This window comes from Rhamphochromis longiceps, linkage group LG7, assembly GCF_057381845.1.
Source record: "Rhamphochromis longiceps isolate RC_006_pf linkage group LG7, R_longiceps_female_GT1.1, whole genome shotgun sequence".
NCBI lineage: Eukaryota > Metazoa > Chordata > Actinopteri > Cichliformes > Cichlidae > Rhamphochromis > Rhamphochromis longiceps.
In genome coordinates, this window is record NC_140563.1 from 38,605,612 (window position 1) to 38,631,526 (window position 25,915).

General features: G+C 37.8%; 1 protein-coding gene across 5 annotated transcripts in view; it reads right to left on the reverse strand.

Annotated features, from left to right (window-relative positions):
- musk (muscle, skeletal, receptor tyrosine kinase) overlaps window positions 1–25,270 on the reverse strand; it is a 32,964-nt gene extending 7,694 nt beyond the window's left edge. The window contains exons 1-14 of one of the 5 annotated variants that reach the window (XM_085413582.1): window positions 25,032–25,270; window positions 19,310–19,436; window positions 19,002–19,153; window positions 18,723–18,850; window positions 18,278–18,419; window positions 18,072–18,196; window positions 14,650–14,816; window positions 11,248–11,511; window positions 7,403–7,596; window positions 5,856–5,879; window positions 5,612–5,700; window positions 1,188–1,362; window positions 789–972; window positions 498–692 (exon numbers count right to left, since the gene is read on the reverse strand). In XM_085413582.1, the coding sequence (XP_085269708.1) occupies window positions 498–692; window positions 789–972; window positions 1,188–1,362; window positions 5,612–5,700; window positions 5,856–5,879; window positions 7,403–7,596; window positions 11,248–11,511; window positions 14,650–14,816; window positions 18,072–18,196; window positions 18,278–18,419; window positions 18,723–18,850; window positions 19,002–19,153; window positions 19,310–19,436; window positions 25,032–25,146 (2,081 nt within the window). In that variant the 5' untranslated portion in view covers window positions 25,147–25,270. The other 4 variants (XM_085413581.1, XM_085413583.1, XM_085413585.1 and 1 more) reach the window with 4 other exon arrangements.
- Window positions 25,271–25,915: the final 645 nt, after the last annotated feature.

Here is a 25,915-nt window from a genome sequence, read left to right on the forward strand (position 1 = left end):
TAAAAAAATTAGATTCATGCTCATGACCGATTTATGACTTTTTAGAAATATGACCCAGCTCTGGTATTGAGTGTGATTAAAGAGATAGGTTTGCAACATTCATGTCATGCTGTAAACAGGCTCAGGGTGCAGTGAAAGTGACACCTGTAACAGCTTGCCTTGTGACTTTGTGAATGACGCAGCAGTTCTCAAAATGACCAGTGACCTTGTTTAGCCATGTCATCCTTCTCAATCCTGTCTCATTCCCTTGCCCTTTCCCTCTGCCTTAGACATATCAGCATCATCAGCTTAGTCCCTGGATGCGATTATGATTATGACATGGCAATATTAAATATTAGTGTGCAAAAGCAGTGCTGCGCTGGAAGAAAACATCCTTTTAGATCTCTAACCATTTGATGAGAAATACTCTTGCTTCCCCTTAATCTCTCTTTTTATCATATTTGTTCATCTCTTCTTTTGTCCATGCTGTATTTCCCCAGTTCTCTCTTCTTTCTCACCTGGCTTGGAAAACTCGTCCAAAGGCTCCTTCCCCGATATCTCGGACGTATTGAATATTATTTCGGGGATACTCAAGGGCCAACAGTTTTGAGTTCAGCAGCAGAGGAACGCGCTGGTACATGGGGTTAGGGTGGAGTCGATCGAGCAATAGCTCTGATGGAAGGGCGTTCAACATCGGGGTCTCTATTACTCTTCTAATAAAAATAAATAAATATAAGCGTGAGCATTACAAGGATAAAAACAGACACTAGATAAAGAAACATATTCCATCTTTATCATCTTTCTTTTACCTCTTCCGATTCCTCAGTTGCTTCTTCCATCTGCGGCAGCCAAGAATGATAATGGCAAGAAATACTGCAGTTGCAAGAGCAGTCAGGATAACGACGATGACAGACATTGAGTAAGCTGGAGATGACGTTGTGGTCACGGGAGGGAAACGAGGGGTCTGGAGAGGGTCTCTAGACTCTGGCTTCACTACTTAAAAGCACAGATATAGGAAAAGTCACTAAACTTGGAAAAATGACAAATCTAGAACTCTGTTGTCTAAAATCCAGATTGTGCAGTCAAAGTTTTGGCTACTGGGTAGCTTTTAGTCTACTGTAGGTGAAGTGTTGGTTTCAAGTGTAAAGAAAACAGGAACTGTAAACAGGTGAAGTGGGGAAAAAAGTTCTGAATGCAGAGGGCAGTACCTGATGCTATGCTTGTTTCCCCACACTGTGGAACAGCACAGTACTCCCAGCGTATGTTCGGATTTAAGGTATAACACCAGGGCTTGTCACTGATTCCTCCTGGGTTCCTGCAGTGATTGCCTGAATTCTTCAACTCTGGAATGACATCCACTGATAAATGGTGCTGGTGGGGAACCTGCAGGATAAAGCACAGTAGTAAGGATCAAAAAAAGAGAAACACTTTCTCAGGCCTTTCCCACTAAGAGGAATAAAATAGAAAAAGAAAAATCACCAACATACATACTGCAACAAGGACGGTTAAGTATATTAATTGGTGAATAAACGTGGTTTGCAACCTGTGAGTACAGGGCTGGAGTCTGTGTAATGCATGATCTCTTTTCTGTTCTGTTGCTGACCCTGTATTCCGAGGGGGTAAAGAGGAAATCTACCTTTGCTGAGGGATCAGTTCTAGTGAGTTTTCTGTGAAAGAAAGAATTGATTTGGATGGATAGTTTTTAAAACTGGTGAGTCTCAAATCAAAAGTGAAGCTAAGATGACCTTCCAAATATTTCTTCCAGGTTCTGTTCTGTGTAGTAAGGTTACAGCTCCATAACCATGGGCTATTGTGAGGGACATTAGGGGTTGCATGACTGTTCCTGGAATCTAGACTGCCAACTTAAATATGGAACATCTGGTGGGCTTGTATGTCATGAGCTTTAATCATAAAAAGAGCAATGGCCAACTCCATCCCAAGAGACATGAAGACATGAACTGAAAATGTTGGGTTCAACACATGTTGCTGTAGCTGAACGTGTGAAGTCAACAGCATGGGGTTGATTCCTAACTGGTGCCAGGAATGCTTAAAACAACAGGTCTTCGCACTAGAATGACAAGTTAGGCCATTTGTCATCGCCTTTCAAGATAATACACTGACATTTGGCAGGAAATGGGATGCAAGCCTCCATTGTCAAAGTGTAACACTTCATACAACCAACCATCCTCCCCAATCTTCTTCCTGCAGGCATTTTGCAACACTATTCTGCAACACTCTAGATCCATAGAGAGAGAGGATTTCTAGCAGAAAAGGGGGTTTTGGAGCATAAACAAATGATCTCTGCTGGTAAGTAATCCCCAGCAGTGGATCAAGTTGCATTTCCTGCAGAGAACTCGACCCTTTTTAATGTTTAATTAGTGGCCACTGTGTTATTATTTTATGGATGATTCTTACGCCGAGTCATATATATACCATGAGAATGACAGTGTTGTATAGTATGTTTAGTTCGTTAGCAATGTTTTCCCCTGCAATAAAGTTGTGAATCATCGTCTGCAGTATTTCTATGACTCAGCACAAAATGGCACCAAAGTTACTCCATTCATGTATCATGTACATTTACAGTTTACATGTTTGTGCTGAACGGAAATGTGATTTTTATGAGACAGAAGTCATTCTAAGCAGAATAGCATATGTTGTGGAGCATTACAGTGTTCTGCTCATTTCCTATAAAACTCAAAGAGCTGATTAGGGATCATTTGTATTATGAAAATATTTATGTAAAGCATATGCTCTCTGATGTGTGGAAGATAGAAGACAAAGCAAAGGGGTGGGGCTAAAGGCTAAAGCCCCAATTTTGGGGGCAATGAAAGCTACTGATTAAAAAAATAATTCACAACATTTTTTTAATTTTTTATTTTATTTTGAAGGATGGACTTTGGCATATGTACCTCAGTGGTTTGGTCAGTTGCCTACCATTCTTACTTTCCAATCTTTAAACAAAGGATGTGTCAGACCATACATACTGTTGTAACCAGACTATATTTTTTTTATTAACTCCTTACTCTGCGTCTTGTACTTCAGTGTGGCTATCATTTTGTTATGGGACAGCTACTTTGCCCTATAATGTATCACACTTTGGGTGTGACTCTTAGTTTAACACCCTCTGATTTCACTCTGATGTTTATATTTAACACAAATCTTGTCTGATTTTCTATAATAAAATGACAATGAGATGCAAGTAAATTTATGAACTTGTAAAGTACACATCCCCAAGCACCAAGGTCTATCTGAAAACATCTACTGAAAAAAAATGGTTGTTGAGTTCAAAATTGTGCAATCACATTAACATTGCCTTGGGAGAATTGTTACAAGAGACATTACCCCAATAATGGTGGTATATGCTGCTTACAAGGAGGAAATGAAAGCTTTGGTGCTGGCCAGGAACTTCAGCTTAATCATCAAAATGATTCCATCATGTTTAACAGCTCACCTTCTGACTTATGTTCAGCCAGGACATTATATCAGAAAGTAACAGTCTTTTCCTGGAAGCAGCATGGACTAAAGCCTAACTTCCTGATGTCACTCTGTCTTCTTTATAGCTTCAATCCTATTGTCCTAGTGCAGACAACACACAGCACTGGTTTGCTAAGCCCTGCTCCCTTTAGTGCTTCTGCACTTACCACTTACCAAGCCCTCTGTTTTCCGGTAACACTTACGAAGTTTATGATGTCAATTCAGACCTGCCTCTCAAATGTATGAGTAATTTGATGAGTCTGTGGTCACAATTCAAGATTATGGTATTAAAAAACACACTCGGAAAATCCAGGCTTCTTCATTTGTACAATATCATGTCTAAACAAAAAATTACACTAGTCCAATCTGTTGTAAATGGCTATGTAAAGGAGCTAACATTTTCCCTAATGTCTTAGAGATAAGACTTTAAAAAATCTTCTGGAATGAATCTAGAATTTAAACAAGACTATCTTAGAAAAGGAAAAATAAGGCTGGATAAGCATATATGTGGAATAGACTATTGTTCTTATCATAGTGCCATGCATAGAGCTTAGATGATTAGAACATTCTAATTGAAAGGACGGTGTGCATTGTTATTGTCACTATGCTATAACAGTGCAAAGTGAGCTAATTTTAATTCAAATTAGCAGATAGGATGCAAACTAAAGGGTATTTGTAAAGTCTTACAGTTCAAATAAAAAAAATAAAACAGTCAATGCCACCTTTTTACTTTCAGTATTCAACATTCAATTCCACGGGATTGTCTGCATTTTCCCCCCACAAATGATCACCCTTCATACAGTGCAGGTAATCTTATTATTCCTACATAACTCTCACCAAGCTCAGGCGTGATTCTGTTTTTGACATACATTGAAATTTACCACGAAAGAAGATGAGCTCATATTACAAGTTGACACTTGTTTGTTGAATGTTTTATGAAATGAGCCCTTTACCACAATAGGATTCTGGAGAAGGATTTTTTTTCTTTTTTTGGTAATTTTTCCAGTGCCTGCCTTTAATTAAAATACATTTCAATTTTGCAGAGAAAGGGTGTTAACATTCTGAAGCTAAAATAACTGCACATTTAGTGGTATAGTGGTACTAGTCTTGACTTTCCCATAAATACATGTAATATACAGTGACTATATTTCTGCACAAACCAATCCATGCACACAGACACACAAGCATCTCTGGCCAATGTCATCCAGTATTGAGAACAGTAAACATGTCACTGGTTTTAAGAGTGAAGATGGTTGAACTGAATATAATTCTTGTAGAATACAAAACCGAACCTATGTGTTTATGTTTACTTGTTTACATCAGACACGGTTAAATGTGGTATTCATATGTTTTCTTCATGTGGTCTTATGCACACATAGTTTGGGGTGTTTACGAAGAATAAAACAACAACAGTTCAGTAGTAAACATAAGTGTAAGTACTAACATTTGAGAACTGCATTAGAAAGCAAGCTTTTTCGCAGTTAGCAGATAGTAGAGTATATGTGCGTGAGCAAATCCAATATGCTGAAGTGGGAGTGGGTGTGTGTGTGCGTGTGTTTTAGTGACGGAGCATGTGGAACATATGCGTGTGAGAGCTAATTGCTTCCAGAGGCAGGATGTGACATAATGAGTCCCTCCCTCTCTGCTGACCTGGCACACACACACACACACACACACACACACACACACACACACACACACACACACTGCACGGGAGAGTAGTAACAGTTCACCCAAACAGACCCTCTCACTGAGCAAAGCCATAAAAACATAAAGGGGCTTTTGGGCTACAGGAAGAGTGCGTGCGTGTGTGGGTGTGTGTGTGTGTGTGTGTGATTAACACATTTGTGTGACGCTGTATTTGCTGTTGTTTGCACATGTAAGCATTTTTGTATGCTTTTCTGCTTCTGAGTAAGGGAAAGGAATGTTTTAATATAAAACTGAACATACATAAAACCTAAAACACACACACACTCAAAATATCAGTGAAGCATCTTTTCTTGGTTAAAATCAGCTGAAAACACTCAAGTGTGTCCTGTTTTTTGATTACATGTGGTTATTTCATACTTTTGCTGGTTTTATACTTTAGTTATAAAATATCTAAGTAGTTTTGTAGCTCTAGGAACGTTTACGCAAATGTACCCAAAGACAACAATACCTGTTGGTTCCATGGTTGACATGGTGTCCCAGACCTGGTTACATTCACACTACCCTGGTAGAAATAACCTCGGTCATTGTAACATGTTCCTGTTGATGTCAAACAGAACAGTTTACCGTAAGATAACAATGTTAACTGTAGCAATTACTTTTTAAAATAATAGAGTAATTCATTTTTGCATTGGACTAATTATGGCAGCTAGAAACAAATTCATTGTGATGTACTGAAAAAATTTTGTACTTACTTGTAATTAGATCTTTCTTGATGTCTGAATGTAGAAAAGATTAAGAAAAATTAATCTAAATATTGAGAAGAAGAGGAACTATGAAGTAGGGCTGCCACAAACGATCATTTTGATAGTCAAGTTGTCACCGATTATTTTTGCGATTAGTCAACTAATCAGATCATGCATCCGTTGGACGTAAAACTACAGCTTATTGCACCAGCAGCATCTGCTCTTATATAACTATCATTAGCTTACAGCTTTAAGTGTTTAAGGTCTGTGCTAACTAAAAATAAAGACAAGATGATAGTTTATTAAATTTTAATGAAATCTGCAGATTGTTTCGGTGAAGTTTAATAAACTCCTTGCTATCTAAAATATAACAGGACACCGGAGTATATTCTCAAGCATCTCACACTTCTGATAATCAGTTGTCTGCTCAGCTGTGTAAAAACGATAACTTTAATCTCAGCCAAACCGATTTACTCAGGAACAAATAAAATACTAAAAAAAGCCAAACAATAACATGTTTAAGTTATCTAAGTGACTTATATATATTTAACCTGAGTAGCGAAAGACGGCGGTGGGTTTGAAAACGTTTTGCCGGGAGTCCGGTGTTCTCACCAGCTCTAGTGAGCCTTGACCCCCGGCTAGCTATCGAGCTAGTGGGTAACAGACGTCTCCAAAAACGTCAGAGTGCTTTTGAAAATATGTGGTGTCTTGATAAACCAAGCAGATATTTGAAGTTTACACAGCTACATTCTCGCCTGGAAATATGTTAAACGTTTATTTTGTGACCCAGAAAGAATAATAAGAGTAATATTAAAACTAACTAGCTGTCGCCATTGTTGGAAACTGAGCTGGGCTGCGCTATGAATTCTGGGACAGAGCTACTTCTTCTTCTTCGGGGTTTAACGGCAGCTGGCATCCTTGTACATGCAGTGCTGCCATTTTCTGTTTCAGTCCGTTATTACACTCTTAAATCCTACTACTTATTCCTGCGTCTTTTGGGATCTTACAAAGCTTCAAACGACGCGTCGACTATTAAATCAGTCGTCGACGATTTTGATAGTCGATGTAATCGTGACTAGTCGACTAATTGTGGCAGCCCTACTATGAAGTCATTTGAACCAGAAGATCAGTACTGATTCACTGAAACACACAAACACAGAGATACACACACCTGCAGCTATATATTTTGGCTCAATTCAGACAAACCCTCTTAATGACCTCATCAGTATCAATGACCTGCAGTGTAGCAGACCATGCTTTATTTGGCCCTTAGCACACACAGCTGTACCCAGCCAACTTTCTTTTACATAATGCTTCACTTACTTTTCATAGCTACTTTTTTTTTTTAGTTTAATGAAAGCAGAAGTCAATGTTCTTTTTAAAAAACAAAAACAAAAAAATCTTTAATTTAACAGACTTGTGCAAGAGAACACAAGGTCAGTTTGCTCTTAAATACGTTAGTCTTTGCCCAACTTATTTTACAACTACCAAACTAACAATTTTTACAACTAAAGTGGTTCAACAAACTAATTAAACTTCACTTCAGGTTGTCTTACCTGCAAAAGGAACATATGTACAACCATCAGGGTCTGTGTAAAGACTTGGTAAGGTCTGACATTTTGGCAGCAGTGAAACGGGAGCCTGGGACCCGGTGAGAGAGCTGAAGAGTCCAGACTGGACTGAACTGCTGCCTTCTAATATCAGCCACGCCTTATGGCAGTACAGCTCCTTCACTGCCAGGCAGTGTTCTCTGTTTATGAAGAAAAGGTGTATCAGATTCAGTGATTCTTTCTTTTGTTTAATAAATCTGAATGGGTCCAAATCTGTGGAGGGCCAAAAGTGCCAAACTGAAATAAATAAATACTTATACTAATAACACTAATTAATTATGCATCATTAAGTAATGAGAATTTGAAATAAGTAAACTGATTTTTTAAAAAGTGATTGAGAACTGTACAGCAGTATATTAAATTAAATTAAATATTACTGTTTAATCAACAGACTGTTAAGCAGCTCTTTCTTAAAACCATCATGCATGTATGTATAACTCTTACTGAAAAAAAGATGTATATCACTTGTTAATGTTAGTTTATTAATTTATTTATTTTTACTCTAGCAGGCTTTTTCAAAACTTTCAAAACAGACAGCTCATGTTCGGAATTTAGTTGATTAAATATTAAATATAGAAAAATTTATCATTTCTGGAGCTCGCTTGAGATCAGTCACCGTTATGCTAGTCCAGATCCTGGTGAAAATGCTTGTGTCCTCATATTAAAATTTTTATTTTAAATTAAAAATAAGTTGTTCCAACTCATCTGAACATCTTGAAATAAAGATGAGATAATGAGATAATGAGTATTCAAAATATACTGAAAATGAGACATTACAACTACAACCGCCTACAACTGCAAAGCTCTCCAGCGAGTAGTGCGGTGCTCTGAACGGATAATTGGAGGTGAGCTTCCCTCCCTCCAAGACATCTACAGGAAGCGGTGCCTGAGGAAAGCGGGGAGGATCATCAAGGACTCCAGTCACCCCAGCCATAAACTGTTCAGACTACTTCCATCAGGAAGGAGGTTCTGCAGCATCCGGTCCCGTACCAGCAGACTGAGAGACAGCTTCTTCCACCAGGCCATCAGACTGCTGAACACGTCATAGACACCTCACCTTCACTACTGGAACTTTAACATTATGCACTCCATACTGTACAGCAGGGGTGCTCACACTTTTTCCGCATGTGAGCTACTTATAAAATGACCAAGTCAAAATGATCTACCCACTACAAAAATCCAAAACATATACTTATTTATAAATATATTGAGGATTCTTTATATCTACAATGTATATACATGCATAACCGCAATATCCAATATTTCACAACACAATTAACTATGTAAATTTTTTGTCATTACCTGAGTTTACTCTGATGACTTGCACTGAATTGAATCAGCCAGGGATGCATAGTCCGGACAGTAGCTGCTGACGGCCAGGTTTAAGAGAAAAAACCGAGAGCTAAAAATTGGAGTTAACTCGCTGACTAGCTTGTCAGTTTTACTACACTTCGTGCCGCTGTTTGCGCATGCGCAGTGACCTAAGCGTCAGAAAAAATCTGCTGTCATCTGACTGGCTTCCCTGTATCAATCAAGTGACGGGATGGATGATAGGCTGGCATCTATTTTTTTAATGCCATGCGATCTACCAATACTACCTTTGCGATCGACTGGTCGATCGCGATCGACGTATTGAGCACCCCTGCTGTACAGTAATGCCACTGTTTTGCACATGTCTCACTCTGTATATTTTTATATATTTTATTTATTGTTTACTCTATTTAATTTGTAAAATATGTGTACACACACACACACACACACACGTGTAGAAAAATATTTAGTATACACATCCAGAAATGCATATACTATTATATATTGTACATATATTTATTAGTTTCAGATGTAGCCAATTCTTGTATTTTGCTTGTTTACATTATTGTATTTTGCACAACTCTGTTGCTTGTGAAGCTCGCACACAAGAATTTCACTCACATGTGCTGTACCAATGTACCTGCACATGTGATGTGACAATAAAAGTGATTTGATTTGATTTAAAGTTCACTAAAACTATAAAGTTATGAAGCTTAATTTTAATGTTAGCCTAACCAATTTGCTTTAAAATAAATAAAACACCAATTTAAACCAAAAACAAGACAAGCATTGTTAGACTTTAGAAGTGAATTATGCTACCCGTTAGTGACGTGTCGGTCGCGAACGAAATGGCTCTTAGAGCCGGGTCTTTGACGTGAACCACACGATCCGGCTCCTTATAGCAAGCCGTGGGTTTTTTTTTTCTTTCTCTCACCCTCTCCCTCTCGCACTTTTTTTCTGCTTCACTCTGCACGCGAGCCTTGTACTTTGTGCTAGGCAGAGGGGGGAGGGGCGGTAGTTACACTCAGTAGCACAGGAACAGAACGGGAGGGACAGAGAGAGAAAGAGAGCCAGGGACCACAATGTCACATTAGAAAGGTATAGTAATCATCCACAGCTATTTTCAGTTGCAGATGATAAAGGATTCAGAAAGTTTATTTATGCAGGCCCATATGACAGAGAATATGCATCTTGTTTTTGTTTTCATATTTTAATTTATATTTAATTGTGTTGTGGTTTGCAGTGTTTTGTGTTGTTTCACTTTAAATTTGTTTAAAAGGAAAAAGCTGAAAATTTAAATAGTTTAAAGTTGAACTGTGACTAGTTGGTTTTTGTATTATATGATTTATTTATTACATTTTATGTGGAGTGAATAAATAAAAGTATATTTACGGTGGCTCCTAGAGACAAAGCACGTACTAACTCCAAAACACGTAAAAACTCAGAAGCACGTAAAAACTCCAAAACACGTATAAAAGACAACAGAAGTGCTCCAGGATGCTAGGCGCAGTGTTGAGCTTTTGTTACCTAGTGGCTACACAAGCCAGCAAGTACCAACGACCGGATTTGGTGTGTGGTAATAACAGGTAAATGAACTTTTTTTTTTTATTATTTGAATATATATGAGTGCTTGTATATAAATACACAAACAATACACATATGCTTTCAATTGTGTAATTTAAGTGATCTAGGTAGCTTTGTTTTGGAAGTTCAGTTAATGCTAGAAATGTGTTTTGGAATTTGTACGTGCTTTTTGGAGTTTGTACTTGCTTTGTCTCTAGGGGCCACCATATACATTTATATAAATAAAACCACTTTTTTTTTTACATTAGTAATTCCTTTTGTGCATAATTTTATATTATTGTTAATAATAAATTAATTAAAGCAACAAAACAACCTGAAGAGGCGGTTCGGAGCCGAAAGAGCCGGCTCTTTTTAGTGAGCCGAGCCGAAAGAGCCGGTTCTCTAAAAAGAGCCGGAAATCCCATCACTACTACCCTTCACTCAGAGGGTCAGTGGAGGTTGAAAACATTGGAGCATTTTCAGAGATAGTCTCTATTTTTTCCAAAAACAAATCAAGCTAACTACTTCCTAACTAATATTATCACCATTATCTGGGATCAGTCTGTCTAGATTCATTTTCTATGGTAACCCACCAAATATTAGGGCCTATGGTTGAGCTTCAGTGACAGTTACAGATAAGATACACTGCAACACAGGAACCATAAAATAATTAAATATGTTGTCAACAATTGATGACATATTTACATAATTAAATTTGATTTTTTTATGTATACATGTATTTCCAATTTTAATTAATTAATGAGACATTTAATCAAATATTTATTTATGTTTTTCTTTCAGCACTCCTGGCCTTCTATACAACCATATGTTGTGCACAACTTATATCAACCCATTCAGTTTTATTTCTACACTGTGCAAAAACAAAGAGAAAGGTAGACCTCGGAGAACAATACTACCTGCAGACAGGTTTTGGTGCAGGTCCTAGCCCTGATGGGTTGCAGTCAGGAAAGGAAGCGTGGCAGAGCAATGAGCGTAATGCAGGACTGCACACCCCACTGAGCCCTTCTACCTCTGCCCACCAGCTCTGAAGAAAGTACTCCTGCGTGTCCTCGGGGTTTGAGAAGGACGAGTTAAAGAAAACCAGCAAATCGTCGTGCAATATTGTGCGGCAAACATCTCCACGATATGCACTGCAGTAGCCTGCGATCCCCTTATAAAGTCTGTTTAAAGGAGACACACATACAAACATTTGGCAAATTAAAGGCAAAATCACAACAAAATAGTTCTAATGCTTTTTTTTTTATTTCTATACAGCTCCACTGTAGGCGTGTTATCTAACACATCTCTACCATACTAATTCCTGGGGAGTAAATTTTTTTGGGGCGTTTTTTTTTTTTGCTTTTTTCAAATCTCCTACATATCTAAGATACCCCTTCTCTCCTAGCAGTATGTGATGAAAAGGTTTATAACACATGAGATCACTCCCAAATCACCATTTTTCAACATCTACCGTTATGGGGAGTGACGATAACCATGATCCTTTACTAATCATCGAATACCACATCATCAAACAGATTTAAGAGCCTAAACCTAACTAAGAACAGGGACTTGCGAAAGTAACTTTAGTGCCTAATTCATTAATATGTATTTGGGATGGCATGTTATTTCTAATAGAAAAGATGCCTTGTGTGATTCAGTCATGCAGCAAAAACTGGAGTTTGACCATATTCCATACCGTTTTCTAGTAATATTTCTTTGTGTAATTTAGGTATTTGTTATTTGCATATTTTAATTTAACAAAATCATTGAAAAGAAAACCAGTAAGAGTTGCAGACTAAAAGTACAGAGAGTGGTCTGTTTTTACTGTCTTGGCTTATAGCAAGTGTCCACTAAAAAGTAAAAAGAAATCATCTTTCACTTGAAATATCTTCTTTAACATCATCCAGATGTTGATCATGAAACAGGTTGGAGAAAGTTTAAGTGAGATTGCATCCTGTCTGTTCAACTTCCTTGCTGGAGCTCAGTCATACCTATTTTGCATAAACATGAATGTTTGTGGGACAAAGTCCCTGTATTCCTCTTTCACCCTGTTTGCCTCCTTTTCTTAATGCTTTCTCATCTGTTAGTCCTCAAGCATTGCTATGATCCACATTTATCTCTGTCTGCTCCACACTGCTGTGTTTCTGACAGCATGTACTCTGATAACCTTCACTCCAGCATCACTGCGGCCTGTCTGCATTCTCTTACAGACTCCAGATGTTCCCTCTTGGGGAGGTTGGTGCTTCAGCAGAGTTCAAGCCAAACTATCAAACTCAAAGGTGCCCTGTAAATCTATCAATTCACTCTTTTCTTTCTTTCTTTTTTCTCTTTCTTCCTCACCAGATCTCTGTGCATCTAGTCCAGATGTGGTCACAAGTGATCAAGATAAATGCAGCCATTAACCCTTTAAGACCTACCATAGAACCAAGTCCGCCAGAGCTTATATTATATTTTTACATGCTGTGGAGCCATTTTTGGGAGCATTTCAAGTTGCTATACATCAATACAACCATTATAGCCCAGATTTTAATAATATGTATTCATTAAGTGCATAGTAATTACATAAATTGCAAAAAAGTGCAATAAACTACAAAAAAATTGAAAATCGTTTTTGATTTTTTTAACATATATTTGTAGTTAGAGAAATTTAAGAGGCTTATCCCTCAAAACTGTAAATACAAAAAAGTTGCACAAAATAGTTTCCCACCACAGGAAATTTATTTTGAGTGTCTTCATAGTTTTATTTTTGAAATACACCAATTTTTATACACTGCAGGAAAAACGAAAATAAATATTATACTGCAAATTTGCAAAAAAGCAGCATATGCATCAAAATAAACTATTTCCAGCAGTGCAATATGAGTCCTAAGCATCCCAGAAACGACACAGAAAGTCATAAAGTCAAAGATAACTTTTAAAAAGAGCAGTATAGGCCCTGAGGCCCTGATCGCAAAAAAGACTACATTTCCGCGAAAATGACGTCACTTCCGGTTTCGGCCAGGTAATGGCGGAAATGCAAAAGTTCGCGCTGACGTCTATTCCAACGTAGGAAGTGTTTTGAACAGCTGATCGGACCGGCAAAGCGTGTTTCTGGAATATTATGTTTTTGTTCCTGCAAGCGCTTTTTATGCAGTTTTTGCAAAGCTTTATGTGGAAGGAAACCGTGACCTAGGACAAGCTGATGGCACAATATGTAAGTACAACTCCTCCGGTTTCATATGCAAAAAAAATTTTTGCGCTAGCTTACGTGGTTGCAGTGCTACCGGGATTTAAAAATAGTTACGCATAACAGAGCGTTCCCGCTCCGATCGGCTCTAAAGGGTTAAACCTGCCTTTCTGTGACCTACAGCCCTCTATCCTTAATGTACTTCATTTTTCATCAAGGACCCTGAGGCCAACATTTTATTTTCCTTATTTTATTTCTATTTTAGTCTCGTTCTTTCTGCTTCCTTCTATGTGCATCTTGTCTCCCTCTTTCTCTCCATCTTCACAGTTACATAGTCCAGATGTGGCAACAGCAGCTGTGTTAAGGTTCAGAACAGTTCAAATTCAACTCACACCATATGGGTGATTGAGAGACCCACTCTCTTCTTGGCATACGGGCATGTTCAGGAAAATGAATAGAAGCAGCAACACAGAGACCTTTATGGTGCTTACTTTAAAAAAAATAGTGGCAGGCAATGTACTGTGAAATTATTCTGATTCAACATGGGTCAAATGAGCTGAAACATTTTCTACAATCAATTCAAATGTAATATATACAAAAAGAAGTAACAAAAGAAACAAAGCTTAGACAACTTCACACAAATCTGGCACATATCTTTTCTCTTACCTCCACTCTACTGGGAAGTGGCAGTATCCAGAGTACACGGGATGAATAGGAGCAAGTAGAAGAAGAGGGAAAAAGATGAGAGACAGAGTGATGAGAAATGGTTGATAGATGAAAAATAGTCCTAGCAGGATGAGAAAAACAACCATGATGTTACTCTCTGCAAGTCATCACTAACTGTGGAGAGACTGAGGGGCAACCAGGTGGAAGGGCAGTGTGTTCTGTTGGGGAACAGGTGTGTGTGTGTGTGTGTGAAGGAGTGGCTTTGTTTGAGGAGTAGTAACCAAATGGGGTAGGCAACAAACAGCTGAAACCACACAAAGCACAACCAATATAACTGGCAGCTAGCATAACAGCAGGTAGTACTGACAGTAACAATAAACACCGAGATAGAAGCTAAATAGAAAGCAGACATTTTTTCTCTAATATAGCAGCAGGCTGCAGCAAATTTGAAACATGTAACACCATAGTATAAGCTGGAAATCAAAACTTGCCACCTGCAACAGTGACTTTTGCAGTTGCTTTGACAGTGTTGGCTCCAGCATTGTGTCTGTTGGAAGCCAGGCACGTATATAGGGCTGGCTTAGTCACCGTCACCTTAAGAACAGAGAGTATCACCTCTCCCACTAATGTCTCCTCTACTGAGGCTCCGGAGATCTGGAGGAAAATGAAATTGAGACAAAAAGATCAAAGTTGTAAAAATCAGTCATATACATGCAATGAGCAATTTGCATATAACAGTGCAGAGATGCATGAAGACTTTCTGTGAGAGCATCCTAAGCTTAAATGACAGAGCTGGAAAAAATAACTGCACTACCTGGAATGGCCACTTGAGGCTGAATTGAGTCCTCTGCTGAATTAAACATAAATATCAGGTTTTGCTTTGTCTGCCTAGCTTTCCTGTTCATAACTGCTGCATGGGAGGTGAATTTTAACAATAATTTATATAATACAGGGTGCTGCATGACAGTTTATTTATATATAATATTACATATTTTATTAAACATTTATATAAAATATTGATAAATACTGAAACTTATATATCTTAAATTAGAATCTAGACTTTATATAAAACTAATAATAATAAGAGTAATAACAGATTACTACAAGATGTTTTTCTTATTGACACTTTGGTCATTTGATATTTGATAGTGGTCTGAGTAAAACTGGTTAGTTAAAAAAAATAATTGTGTGTAAACTCCTCATACGCTGATCATTATAGCCTTTGTGTTAAGCTCATAAAATGAAATGCATTCAGTACGTGTCTGGCACCGATATAACCACTTGTATTATTTTAACAGATTTGAAATTCCCAAAGTGTTCACACATTGTAAATCTAGCCAGATAAAATGTATCTGTTGTTTTTAGATGATTCATGTATGTACTTATAGATTTATAAATGATATGTGAGGACCTCTAAAGTGTGAGCATGTGAGTGTATGTGAGAGGTGCTATTAAGCGGCTATGTCTATATTTGAAACTGCGTCTGACACCGCCTGCTTTTAGGACAAGCTCCATCCATCCATCCACTGAAATTAATGACCATACCAAGCTGCCAGAAAAACAACTCTCACAGTCATTTTAATCAGCACATGCCCACACATAGTATTTACAGGCATTAAGAGCATGTAATCACTTTGTAGCTAGCACCCAAGACTATTAAATACCCAGACATTATGTGGTATATGTCGACCGCAACAGCATGTTTAAGAAATGTCTGCTGCCTGATGAAAAAAAGCCCTGTTTTAAAGGTGGTCACATACACGTTCAAGTTTGCATTGTTCCAATTTGAATTTCATGCATTTTAAGGTTCCGACCCCTTAAAAACCTTAAAAAACAACCCCATCTTTCAATACCCCTCTCACACTAAAAAAAAACAAAACAATTAACACTAATAAATTCAAATTCAAATTTTTTATTTGTCACGTACACAGTCATACACAGTACGATATGTAGTGAAATGCTTGGACAACTGCTCGTGACCTAAAGAAAACAAAAAAGGAAAAGGCTATGAATAAGAAAGGAAATAAATATGAAAAATTTAATTAACAGAGTGTATTATAAGCTAAATGCAAGATCATCTCTTCAATCCTCTGTCACCATGATGATAATTCCTTTGCTGTGATCTCAAAGCCATTAAATGTCTGTGTGTGTGTGTGTGTGTGTGTGTGTGTGCGTGCGTGCGTGCGTGAAAGAGACAGATAAAGACAGCAAAGGTTAAATGTGTAATTTTACATATATATGCATACAATCTCAGGTAAGGTCTGGTTTGTATATTTGCTAATGCTCACTCTGCTTCATGACTAATTATTTTGTTGCTACATGTACAAAGATTGCACAAATAAATTTTTCCCTGTATGAGTAGGTCTCGGGCAAAGCTCAAAGAAAAGGTGGAAGCTACTTTAGTATATGTTCAAAAATTGTAAGTTAAATGTTAATTTTTTACTTTGCACAGTCTCTAACTGATTTCATATCTGATAAAGAAAAAACAACAACCCAAAAACAAGGAGGAATCCTTATGTTCACTCAAACTGTATAATGGACAGTTGCTTTTATAACCATAGAATATTGCGTATGACAGCCAAGACAAAAATATTCAGACCTGCGGGTACCCTTAGGTACCCACATTTAGTGTTGATCTTTAAAGTATAGCTTGTGTTCAGTTTCTTACTAAATCATTCGTTGTTTTATGTACAGGAGTAGCAGAAGTAGCTGCTTAATATAGCAGTACCATGTTTTTTTAGCTTTCCAGTGTAAGGGGGTTTTTTTGTTTGGTTTTGGGATTGTTGTTTTTTTTGCTAGTGTAGTGATAATAAGGCCCAGCTGCAAACTTTAAACAGTACTCCTTTTACTTTTGTGTCATTTACTCAGTCATTAGCAGATGGACATATATCAATAAAACCGCTTCTATTTTGCAGAGCTACACACAAGCAAGCTTGTCTAAAAAGAGAAAAAAAATGGCCTGTATTTATATAGCGCTTTACACATCCAGTCATCCACCCATTCACACACACATTCACACACTGGCGATGGCAAGCTACATTGTAGCCACAGCCACCCTGGGGCGCACTGACAGAGGCGAGGCTGCCGGACACTGGCGCCACCGGGCCCTCTGACCACCACCAGTAGGCAACGGGTGAAGTGTCTTGCCCAAGGACACAACGACCGAGACTGTCCAAGCCAGGGCTCGAACCAGCAACCTTCCGATTACAAGGCGAACTCCCAACTCTTGAGCCACGATCGCCCCATAATATTATAGTATTAAAATGTATTATAGTATCCAAGTGGCAAGCCCACTTGGATACTATAATTCTTACTGGAGAACTGAAACCAATGGACGGATTTGTTTCCAAGAGTGCCTTGTAAGCATTTGCATTTACCCAGTGAACTGTCATCTCTTTAGCTATAGTCAAAAAAGTGGGTAATGATAATGTGTTGGATTTAGACAATAAGTATTTGTGTAGTTCTATATCTATGCCTACAGCAGAAAATAAACTATTAATTTGCTTTTGATATGGGGTTATAATGAATACAAATTGTAATCATAACATCACTCTCTCTTACATGACAGCTTGGACATTTAATCAATTATTGTTGCCGCTTTCCCATTATGTACAGCTATGCAGCTGACAATGTGTCACTATTTTAGCTACGTGCTAGAATTTCTCTTATGTTGGCAGTGTGTGACTGACATTTGAGCCAAATTCAACCACTGTTGCAACCACTGTGGGGGAGACAAGCATATTCCTGGTAGGATCACACAGAGGCCAAGGAATGGATATGTATAGCTGGCTGGATATTTTGATTAAATTCTATTTTTTTTTGTTAAAAAATCAGTATATATTACAAAAATATCAGCATCAGCAGCTGTACAGGTACCCACAAACACACACACACAAGTTGAGTACTCACAGTATTCCCGTTTTCCAGCCAGGTAATGGTTGGGACTGGATTTCCAGTGGCATTACATTCTAGGGAAATCTGGCTGCCATACGCCACCCTTTTGTCCTTTGGAACCCGCAAGATTCGTGCTGGAGCTGAGGGCACACACAAACAACAATAGCGTAGAAAACACACATGGTTTTACTGCAAGCTACAGCTTACATTAAAATACATACCTTGTACTTCTATGGTGACAGGCTTTGAAAAGGCCAAACCAAAGCTATTCCTGGCCACACAGCGGTACTGTCCTGCATCCTCTTTCTGTATGTTATGAATTTTCAATGCCCCATAGTCGAGAATAGTAACACGGTCATTGACCTGGAAGAGTTATTGTTTGTTTTAAAAATAGAAATGATATATTAGCATTATTTATTACCAACTATTTGTCAACACAAGCTATGAGACGCAAGAAAGCAAACTGAAAAACAGGATAACTTTCCTTTTCAAGTAATGTCTTGCAGTTTTGAAAACCTGAAAACTATCCAGCTATTTGCAGTTCTGGTCAAATAGTGAAAAAAAATGAATTACTCATGAGTATATGGTACTCTCAGACAGTTATTATTAACTCCATAAGTCAGTGAACTGCATGTATTTTACCTAGAAAACTTGCAGCAACTGTACCTTGATAAGCTCATCATCTTTGAGCCACGTGACATCTGGTTTAGGGTTGCCAAGGGTAACACAGGGCAACACTGCTTTGGATTCTACCAGTAGTGTTAGATTGGTGGGATGCCTTTTGATCTGTGGCTCTGATGATGAAACCAACAAGACATAGAACAGTGGCTTGGAATGTGTTCTTTTAATGATGCCTTGGTATTAGTTATTTTTTTCAAAAATGTGAACTAATGATCAGATTCGCTCAAACTCCAGTCATACATCCTTGGAAAAAAGTAAACATACTCATCTTTAGCTGAAGCGCTCCACAGCTCTTGGCAGGTTCTCCAATGCCATTACTGGCAAGGCAACAATACTCCCCATTGTCTGACTCTCTTACATGTGGGATGATTAACATCTGACCCTTTTCCTTGGTAAGGTACCGTGTGTCATAGTACCTAATGGGACAAAAAGGACAGTGCAAAGCAAAGAAGTGATCACTGGATATGTGTTCTATATGTAATACTCCTGGGTTAGACTACAGCCCCAACCTAACTCTAAACTGGATCAAAATTAAGTTCACTGTTGTAGTTTAAATAAAGCTGTAAACTTACATAATTTGGTGATTATTTTTGGTCCAGGTGATCTCAGCAGGGGGGTTTGACTCCACCTCACAGATGAAGGTGGCATTGTGATCCAGTAGAACGTCCACTGTCTCTAATAATGTGATGATACGAGGTGCTACGAAAAAAAGATCCAAAGGAAAAAAATCAAGATTTTTCTTTATATATGTAAGTTATTTATTGTTGTAGTTGCAGCAGTTTGTGTTTGAGTTAATACATAAACATAGTGCGCTGAATTATGTTTTATGCTACATAATACACTGTTAAATGTTTATTGGTTATATGTTATTACCCTTAAAGCCTCAATGAAGAACTGTAAGGATAGTAGGGCTGCCACAAACGATTATTTTGATAGTCGACTAGTCACCGATTATTTATGCGATTAGTCGACTAATCAGATCATCATCCACTGGACATAAAACTACAGCTTATTGCACCAGCAGCATCTGCTCTTATATAACTATCATTAGCTTACAGCTTTAAGCTTTTAAGGTGCTAACTAAAAATAAAGACAAGATGATAGTTTATTCAATTTTAATGAAATTTGCAGATTGTTTCGGTAAAGTTTAATAAACTCCTTGCTATCTAAAATATAACAGGACACCGGAGTATATTCTCCAGCATCTCACACATCTGATAATCAGCTGTCTGCTTGACGTTTATTCAGCTGTGTAAAAACTATAACTTTAATCTCAGCCAAACCGATTTACTCAGGAACAAATAAAATAAAATAAAAAAAGCCAAACAATAACATTTTTAATTTATCTAAGTGACTCATATATATTTAACCTGAGTCGCGAAAGACGGCGGTGGGTTTGAAAACAATTTGCCGGGAGTCCGGTGTTCTCACGGCGCTAGTGACCTAGCCCCCGGCTAGCTATCGAGCTAGTGGGTAACAGACGTCTCCGAAAACGTCAGAGCGCTTTTGAAAATATGTGGTGTCCTGATAAACTGAGCCGATATTTGAGGTTTACACAGCTACATTCTCGCCTGAAAATATGTTAAACGTTTATTTTGTGACCCAGAAAGAATAATAAGAGTAATATTAAAACTAACTAGCTACCGCCATTGTTGGAAACTAAGCTGGGCCGCGCTATGAATTCTGGGACACAGCTGCTTCTTCTTCTTCGGGGTTTAACGGCAGCTGGCATCCTTGTACATGCTGTGCTGCCATCTTCTGTTTCAGTCCGTTATTACACTCTTAAATCCTGCTATTATTCCTGCGTCTTTTGCGATCTTACAAAGCTTCAAACGACGCGTCGACTATTAAATCAGTCGTCGACGATTTTGATAGTCGACGTAATCGTGACTAGTCGACAAATCGTGGCAGCCCTAAAGGATAGTACATTGTATTTGCTGTGATTTTGGGTGCAGAAGCTACAAAACTTGAATTAATTATTTTTTCATTTATAGGTGACTGCAATTTTAGAATTATATTGGCAGTTATTAGTTAGTCATTAGATACCGTATAAGTAAACTATGTCTAGAAATCTAAAATACTATTACAAAAGCTTTCATATTTTATAAGGAGCCCTGTTGATAGACAAAAATAGATATTGGACATTTCACAGTCTGTACACTTTTCTTTTTTTACATTTATTTCAGCATGCAATATAATGATTCAAGCACATTATAATAAGTGATAAGGAGGTCTCAACAGCTGCATCTTTTTAGCTAAATTATTTGACATTCTTGGCATTCTTCTGTTGGACTGAGTCATCTGTTTTAGTCAGTGAGGATCCAGCTAACACTGCTGACTAATGAGACAGGGTCAGAGGTTTTGTGCTTTGTCACAGTTTTGACCTGAGTAAGCAGAAGAATTTGACCTTGAGATAACGAAAGAAAAAGAAGAAGCATGTTTATTGTCAGAATTAACATTTAGGATTTGGTTAGTTTTGGAGGATTAAGACGAGGAAGGGAGGATAGCACAAAAGGAGAGACCAGTATAGAAGCTGAACTTTATCTAGTGTTTAGAGGGTTGCTGTTAGTCGGGTGAGGTTAAAGCAAAGACAACAGAGAAATTTAACATTCAAGGAAAGCCTTTATCCCCACAGCACCCAATGTTCTCCACTATCTGATTTCAGCACATGGTCTTTGTCAAAACTAGGGTGAATAAGTCACCAATTGTGTGTACAAACACTATGCAAAATATTACACATCTCTTGTGATGTAAATCCATCCAGACTAAAGATGTGATCAATATTTATTTGGCTACTCCGTCTTAATAACGGACAGGGAGTTGCAGGAATTTTGAGCTTGTATTTTCAACATTGTTTTGTTGCTCTAGGTTATTATATTGAGAAGTAGAGAGTTAGTAGTGGGTTTAAAAGAAAGATACAAAAAGCACACTTTTAAAAGACAAAGAGAAGTAAGGAGATGGAAACACAGGATTTAGATCAGAGAGTTAGGTTGCTTTAAACTTTGCACGAACTAAGAAGAGAAAGAGGAAAAATATAAACCAGCGGAGGGATGAAAGGAGAGAGCAGAGGAAGGGTGAGAGCATGGAAAGAGAAGAAGAAGAAGAAGAAGAAAGAAGAAGCAATGATAGGATTAGGGCTTACAGGGCATTGTGCTTGTTTTGTCTTTGGTGAAACCAAGATTTCACAATAACATAGCTGGGAGAAGCAGCCACATCCCCACCCTCAATTCAAGGTCACTGCTGCTGTGACTTCCTACTGACTGATGAAAACAAAACCTATTATAAAGCATACTCATGTACTGAAAAAGTCTTGGTCTTTAGAAAAATGATATATTTGTAGCTAAAGTCAAAGTAAGATGGAGGTCTATGAACTCAGTATCAATGAACTATTCTATGTATTGTCTTGTCAATTTGTGTGGAGATTCATTGTCCCAAGAGAACAAATCCTAATTAATTCTGTGGTGAAATAACTTTCCATCTCATTAAAGGAAATTAACCACATGTTGAACTGCTGTTACCCTTGTTGTGGATTAAGGACTAGGCTGAATATCAGGAAACACTTCCTCTTAAGAACTTTAATTTTTTTTTTCAAGTATTATGTTGTATTAAAGTTGCAGCAAATTTGGAGAAGACTGTTTGTTTCTGTCTGCAATGTCTTTCCATTGCCAATATTATGTCTGAACAGATGGGTAACATCTGAAGACTGAAGCCAAATGACTCACCACTTAAAGCAAACGAGAACCTCTGCGGATCTGACCCCGGCAGAGGATTTTGTTTTTCCACCAGAAATGACTCAAGGCCGTCAAGGCCTGCAATAGAGAAGGCCACTTACAGTGATCACTTCTGGCCTTTGCTATAGGCATTACAAACTCTTACAAACTAACAGCAAGTTCCTTTATTATTTTTAGTGTTGCTGTGTTAATGCTGATCTTGATTGGCTGAAGAAGTAGCAACCAGCTTGTTTATGCTAGTGTGCAGCACTTTAGAAATGTGTGTGTAATTCAAGAAATGTCCTGATAAAATTTATCTTTTCCTAATCTTTATCCCATAAAATGTGCTTTTTTCATACAGCCTGTAACTCATAACCTTTGGTTCCTTTGGAGTTTGCCTTGAATAAAAGTTTAGCCTCCAGGTTTTTTCCATGCTCAGAGATAAATTGTAAATACTATCCTCTTTCTCTCACACGCACACACACACACCACACACACACACAACCAGGCATACTTCAATGCTGTTGTGCAGACCAGATAGAAGCTTTTGACTTTTACTTTGGACAAATGAGAACAAAACAAACAAAAAAATAGCATTGTTCTCATGGTGTATCTGGTGCTCAGATGTCTGCAAAGGATTCTTCCATTGTTTATTCTAGTTCAGTTACACAGGCATGTTGAGCAACATTAAAAAGCCTCTTTAACTAATCAGGCTGCTTTTGAATCAATAAGTGATCTTGATTCTGAGAATAGACAGTTAATTACTTAACAATTATACATTGAGTCTGAAGGTGTACATATTGAAAGTCTAATTTTGTTAACTTGACAGATGCAGATTGAAACCATAATCCAATGTGTAGATTTCTGCTACTAAAAGGCCTGGACTGGCTACCTGTGCAACCACCAACTATCAAGTCTACTTTTCGACTGTCAGTAACAGACACAACATATAAACTCCATGTAGAAAGGCCCCAGCTGACCAGGAGACTCAAACCAGTTACCTTCTACTGTGAGGCAATGCTGCAATGTGTCACCACAGTTGGTTCGCAGTCATTTCAAATTAAACCAAACACAGGAAAATAAAGACAGATCACCCGTAGCATGACATGAAAGTCAATATTTCTGTGCCAGCCATATTGGCTTTGGTCAATTAATCAGTGCCTGAAAAAACACAAAATAAAACAACCAATAGTAATAAGATAATAACACTTTTATAGCACTTGTCTGTCCAAAGTTGCTAAATATTCATTTACATATTCATCACAGTTTGTTATACTGTGGTCAAGCCAAACTCGTCACTTGATCTTAAAAAGTGCACCCATGATCATTTAATTTTCACAGATGTTTAAACTCAAATATTGTACGCTTTTGTGCAAAAGTCTTGAGTCACCCTTTATTTCTTTATATTTAGCTTTATATTTAGGAAATAGGTTCAGTGATCTATTGAAATATATACAAACATCCCAGAAATACAGTATATAAGAGAAAATAGAAGCCAGTGTCCAAAGAGAAAATTTGAAAGACCTTCAGAAAGCTTGGAGAACTTGTTTTAGACCGCTTTAAAACATACAAGAAAGTCTGGGTCCTTGGAAGCAAAAGAAAAAAATGAGGAGTGACTCAAGACTTATTGTAAATCCAGTGGAATAGTTTAAGATGTTAATGTGTTGTAGATATTGTTTAAATCAAATCTTCAAGAAATACTTTTCTTTTCTTATTTGACTGTAGTTGATCTGCAATGACGTGGAAGAAGCTATGCACATCAATTCAACCTTCTGATCAATGACTTCCACAGGAAAAACCTACAGTCAAACCTAACCCTACACCATGTCAGTCCACCGTGTAGCTTGACTGTTACAATAGCCAACCAGGCAAAGAGAAACTGCATCTGCACCACCTGTTTCTATGAGACGATTTGTAGCATGTATAGCTTTATGTGTGTAGTCTTTAAATAATTTCCAATGTGTAGTAGTGTATTATCGATGACTTCATCTACATCTTGCATCTCATGACCCTGAAGCTGACCTTATTGGTTCAACAACAAGCTCAGGTTTGCTGTTTCCTCCCAATGTGGCTCAGCAGGAGGTGTCTCAATCAGGCTGAGATGTGGTGAAGAAGAAGCAGGAATAGCTAGTTCCCCACCACCCCTACCATATGCTTCAGAGAGGATATCCCAAAGTGTAGGAAGGATGTAGATTTAATCACATTTACACTATGTTGACCTATAAACACCTTCTCCTTTTCCCTGCAGGATGTGCAGTGGGAAACAGGTGATTACATGTGCCAGGAAAAACTCAGACTGCTTTCTCTTTGTCTTCTGCACATTATATTCACTTACACATGTGCACCCATCCAAAGGCACGGTCTTAAAAGGTTTATCCTTTTTTTTCGTTTTGTTCTTCTGTTTACATTTCGTGACATTTATTAGGATTGCTGTTGTAACTTGGCAAGCACTTTGCAGCTTTCATGCATAATTAATTCAAACTTCATGTTCTTCTAATTATTCACCACGTCAGTGTAATAAGACACTTTAGAAAACTTTAAAAAGACATGCTTGAAGGACCTCTGGTGTAGGAGTCTCACTTACCTGTCTGCATGTTGTAACATGAAGGGATCAAAATCAGCAGAAAGACCAAAATGTGTTCCACAGTCGTCATCCTTGCTCTAGAATTATTGGTCAGACCATTATCTAGCAGATACATAATGAGACTATGGTGAGATTCCCCCAGTACATATAGAGATGTTCTTGTTGTGTTTCTCTCCTATGTGCATCTGCGTGTGTCTTAGCCAGGGACAGCCATGAGCTCTGCGCTCAGCAAGAACCAGCTCAATCACTCTGCGTATGTATCTGTGTGTGCGCGCGTGTGTCTTTTAACTTTGTAACTGACAGCGGCAGCTGCTTGCTGTCCTCATGTACAGTCACTCAGGTTGTGTAGTTCTGCTCTAAGCTCCACAGGCTCCAGTGCTGGTGTGTTAACTACATTTAAAGTCATCAACAAACAGTGTTTATTTATCATATTCATATAAGACACTAGGTACAGGTTTTGGTCAGTATGGGCATACATAAAGACACAGAAATTCTGAAACTTCTACATTTTTTATATGCAGTGCAAATTACTTTATATTGGCATACTACCCTTTTTCTCATGCACCAATGGCTCCATGTAAATCTGGTCAGAGGTGTGATCCTTAAATACACAAGTAAAATAACCAAAAAGCCACTAAAGTCAGCTCATGTCAACCATCAAAAGAAAAATAAGGTATATTTTATCTGCAGATGTATCCTCTTTTAATATTAATACTAAGTCATTAATATTAATATATAAAGAAATTTACAAATACGTATTTTTAAAAATATATAGACAGGCTTATTTTAGCACATTACTTAACATGCATTTACTGTTATATATTGACACACACACACACACACTCCAGAAGGAAGCCTTTGTGCCCACCTGTTGCCTGCCAGCC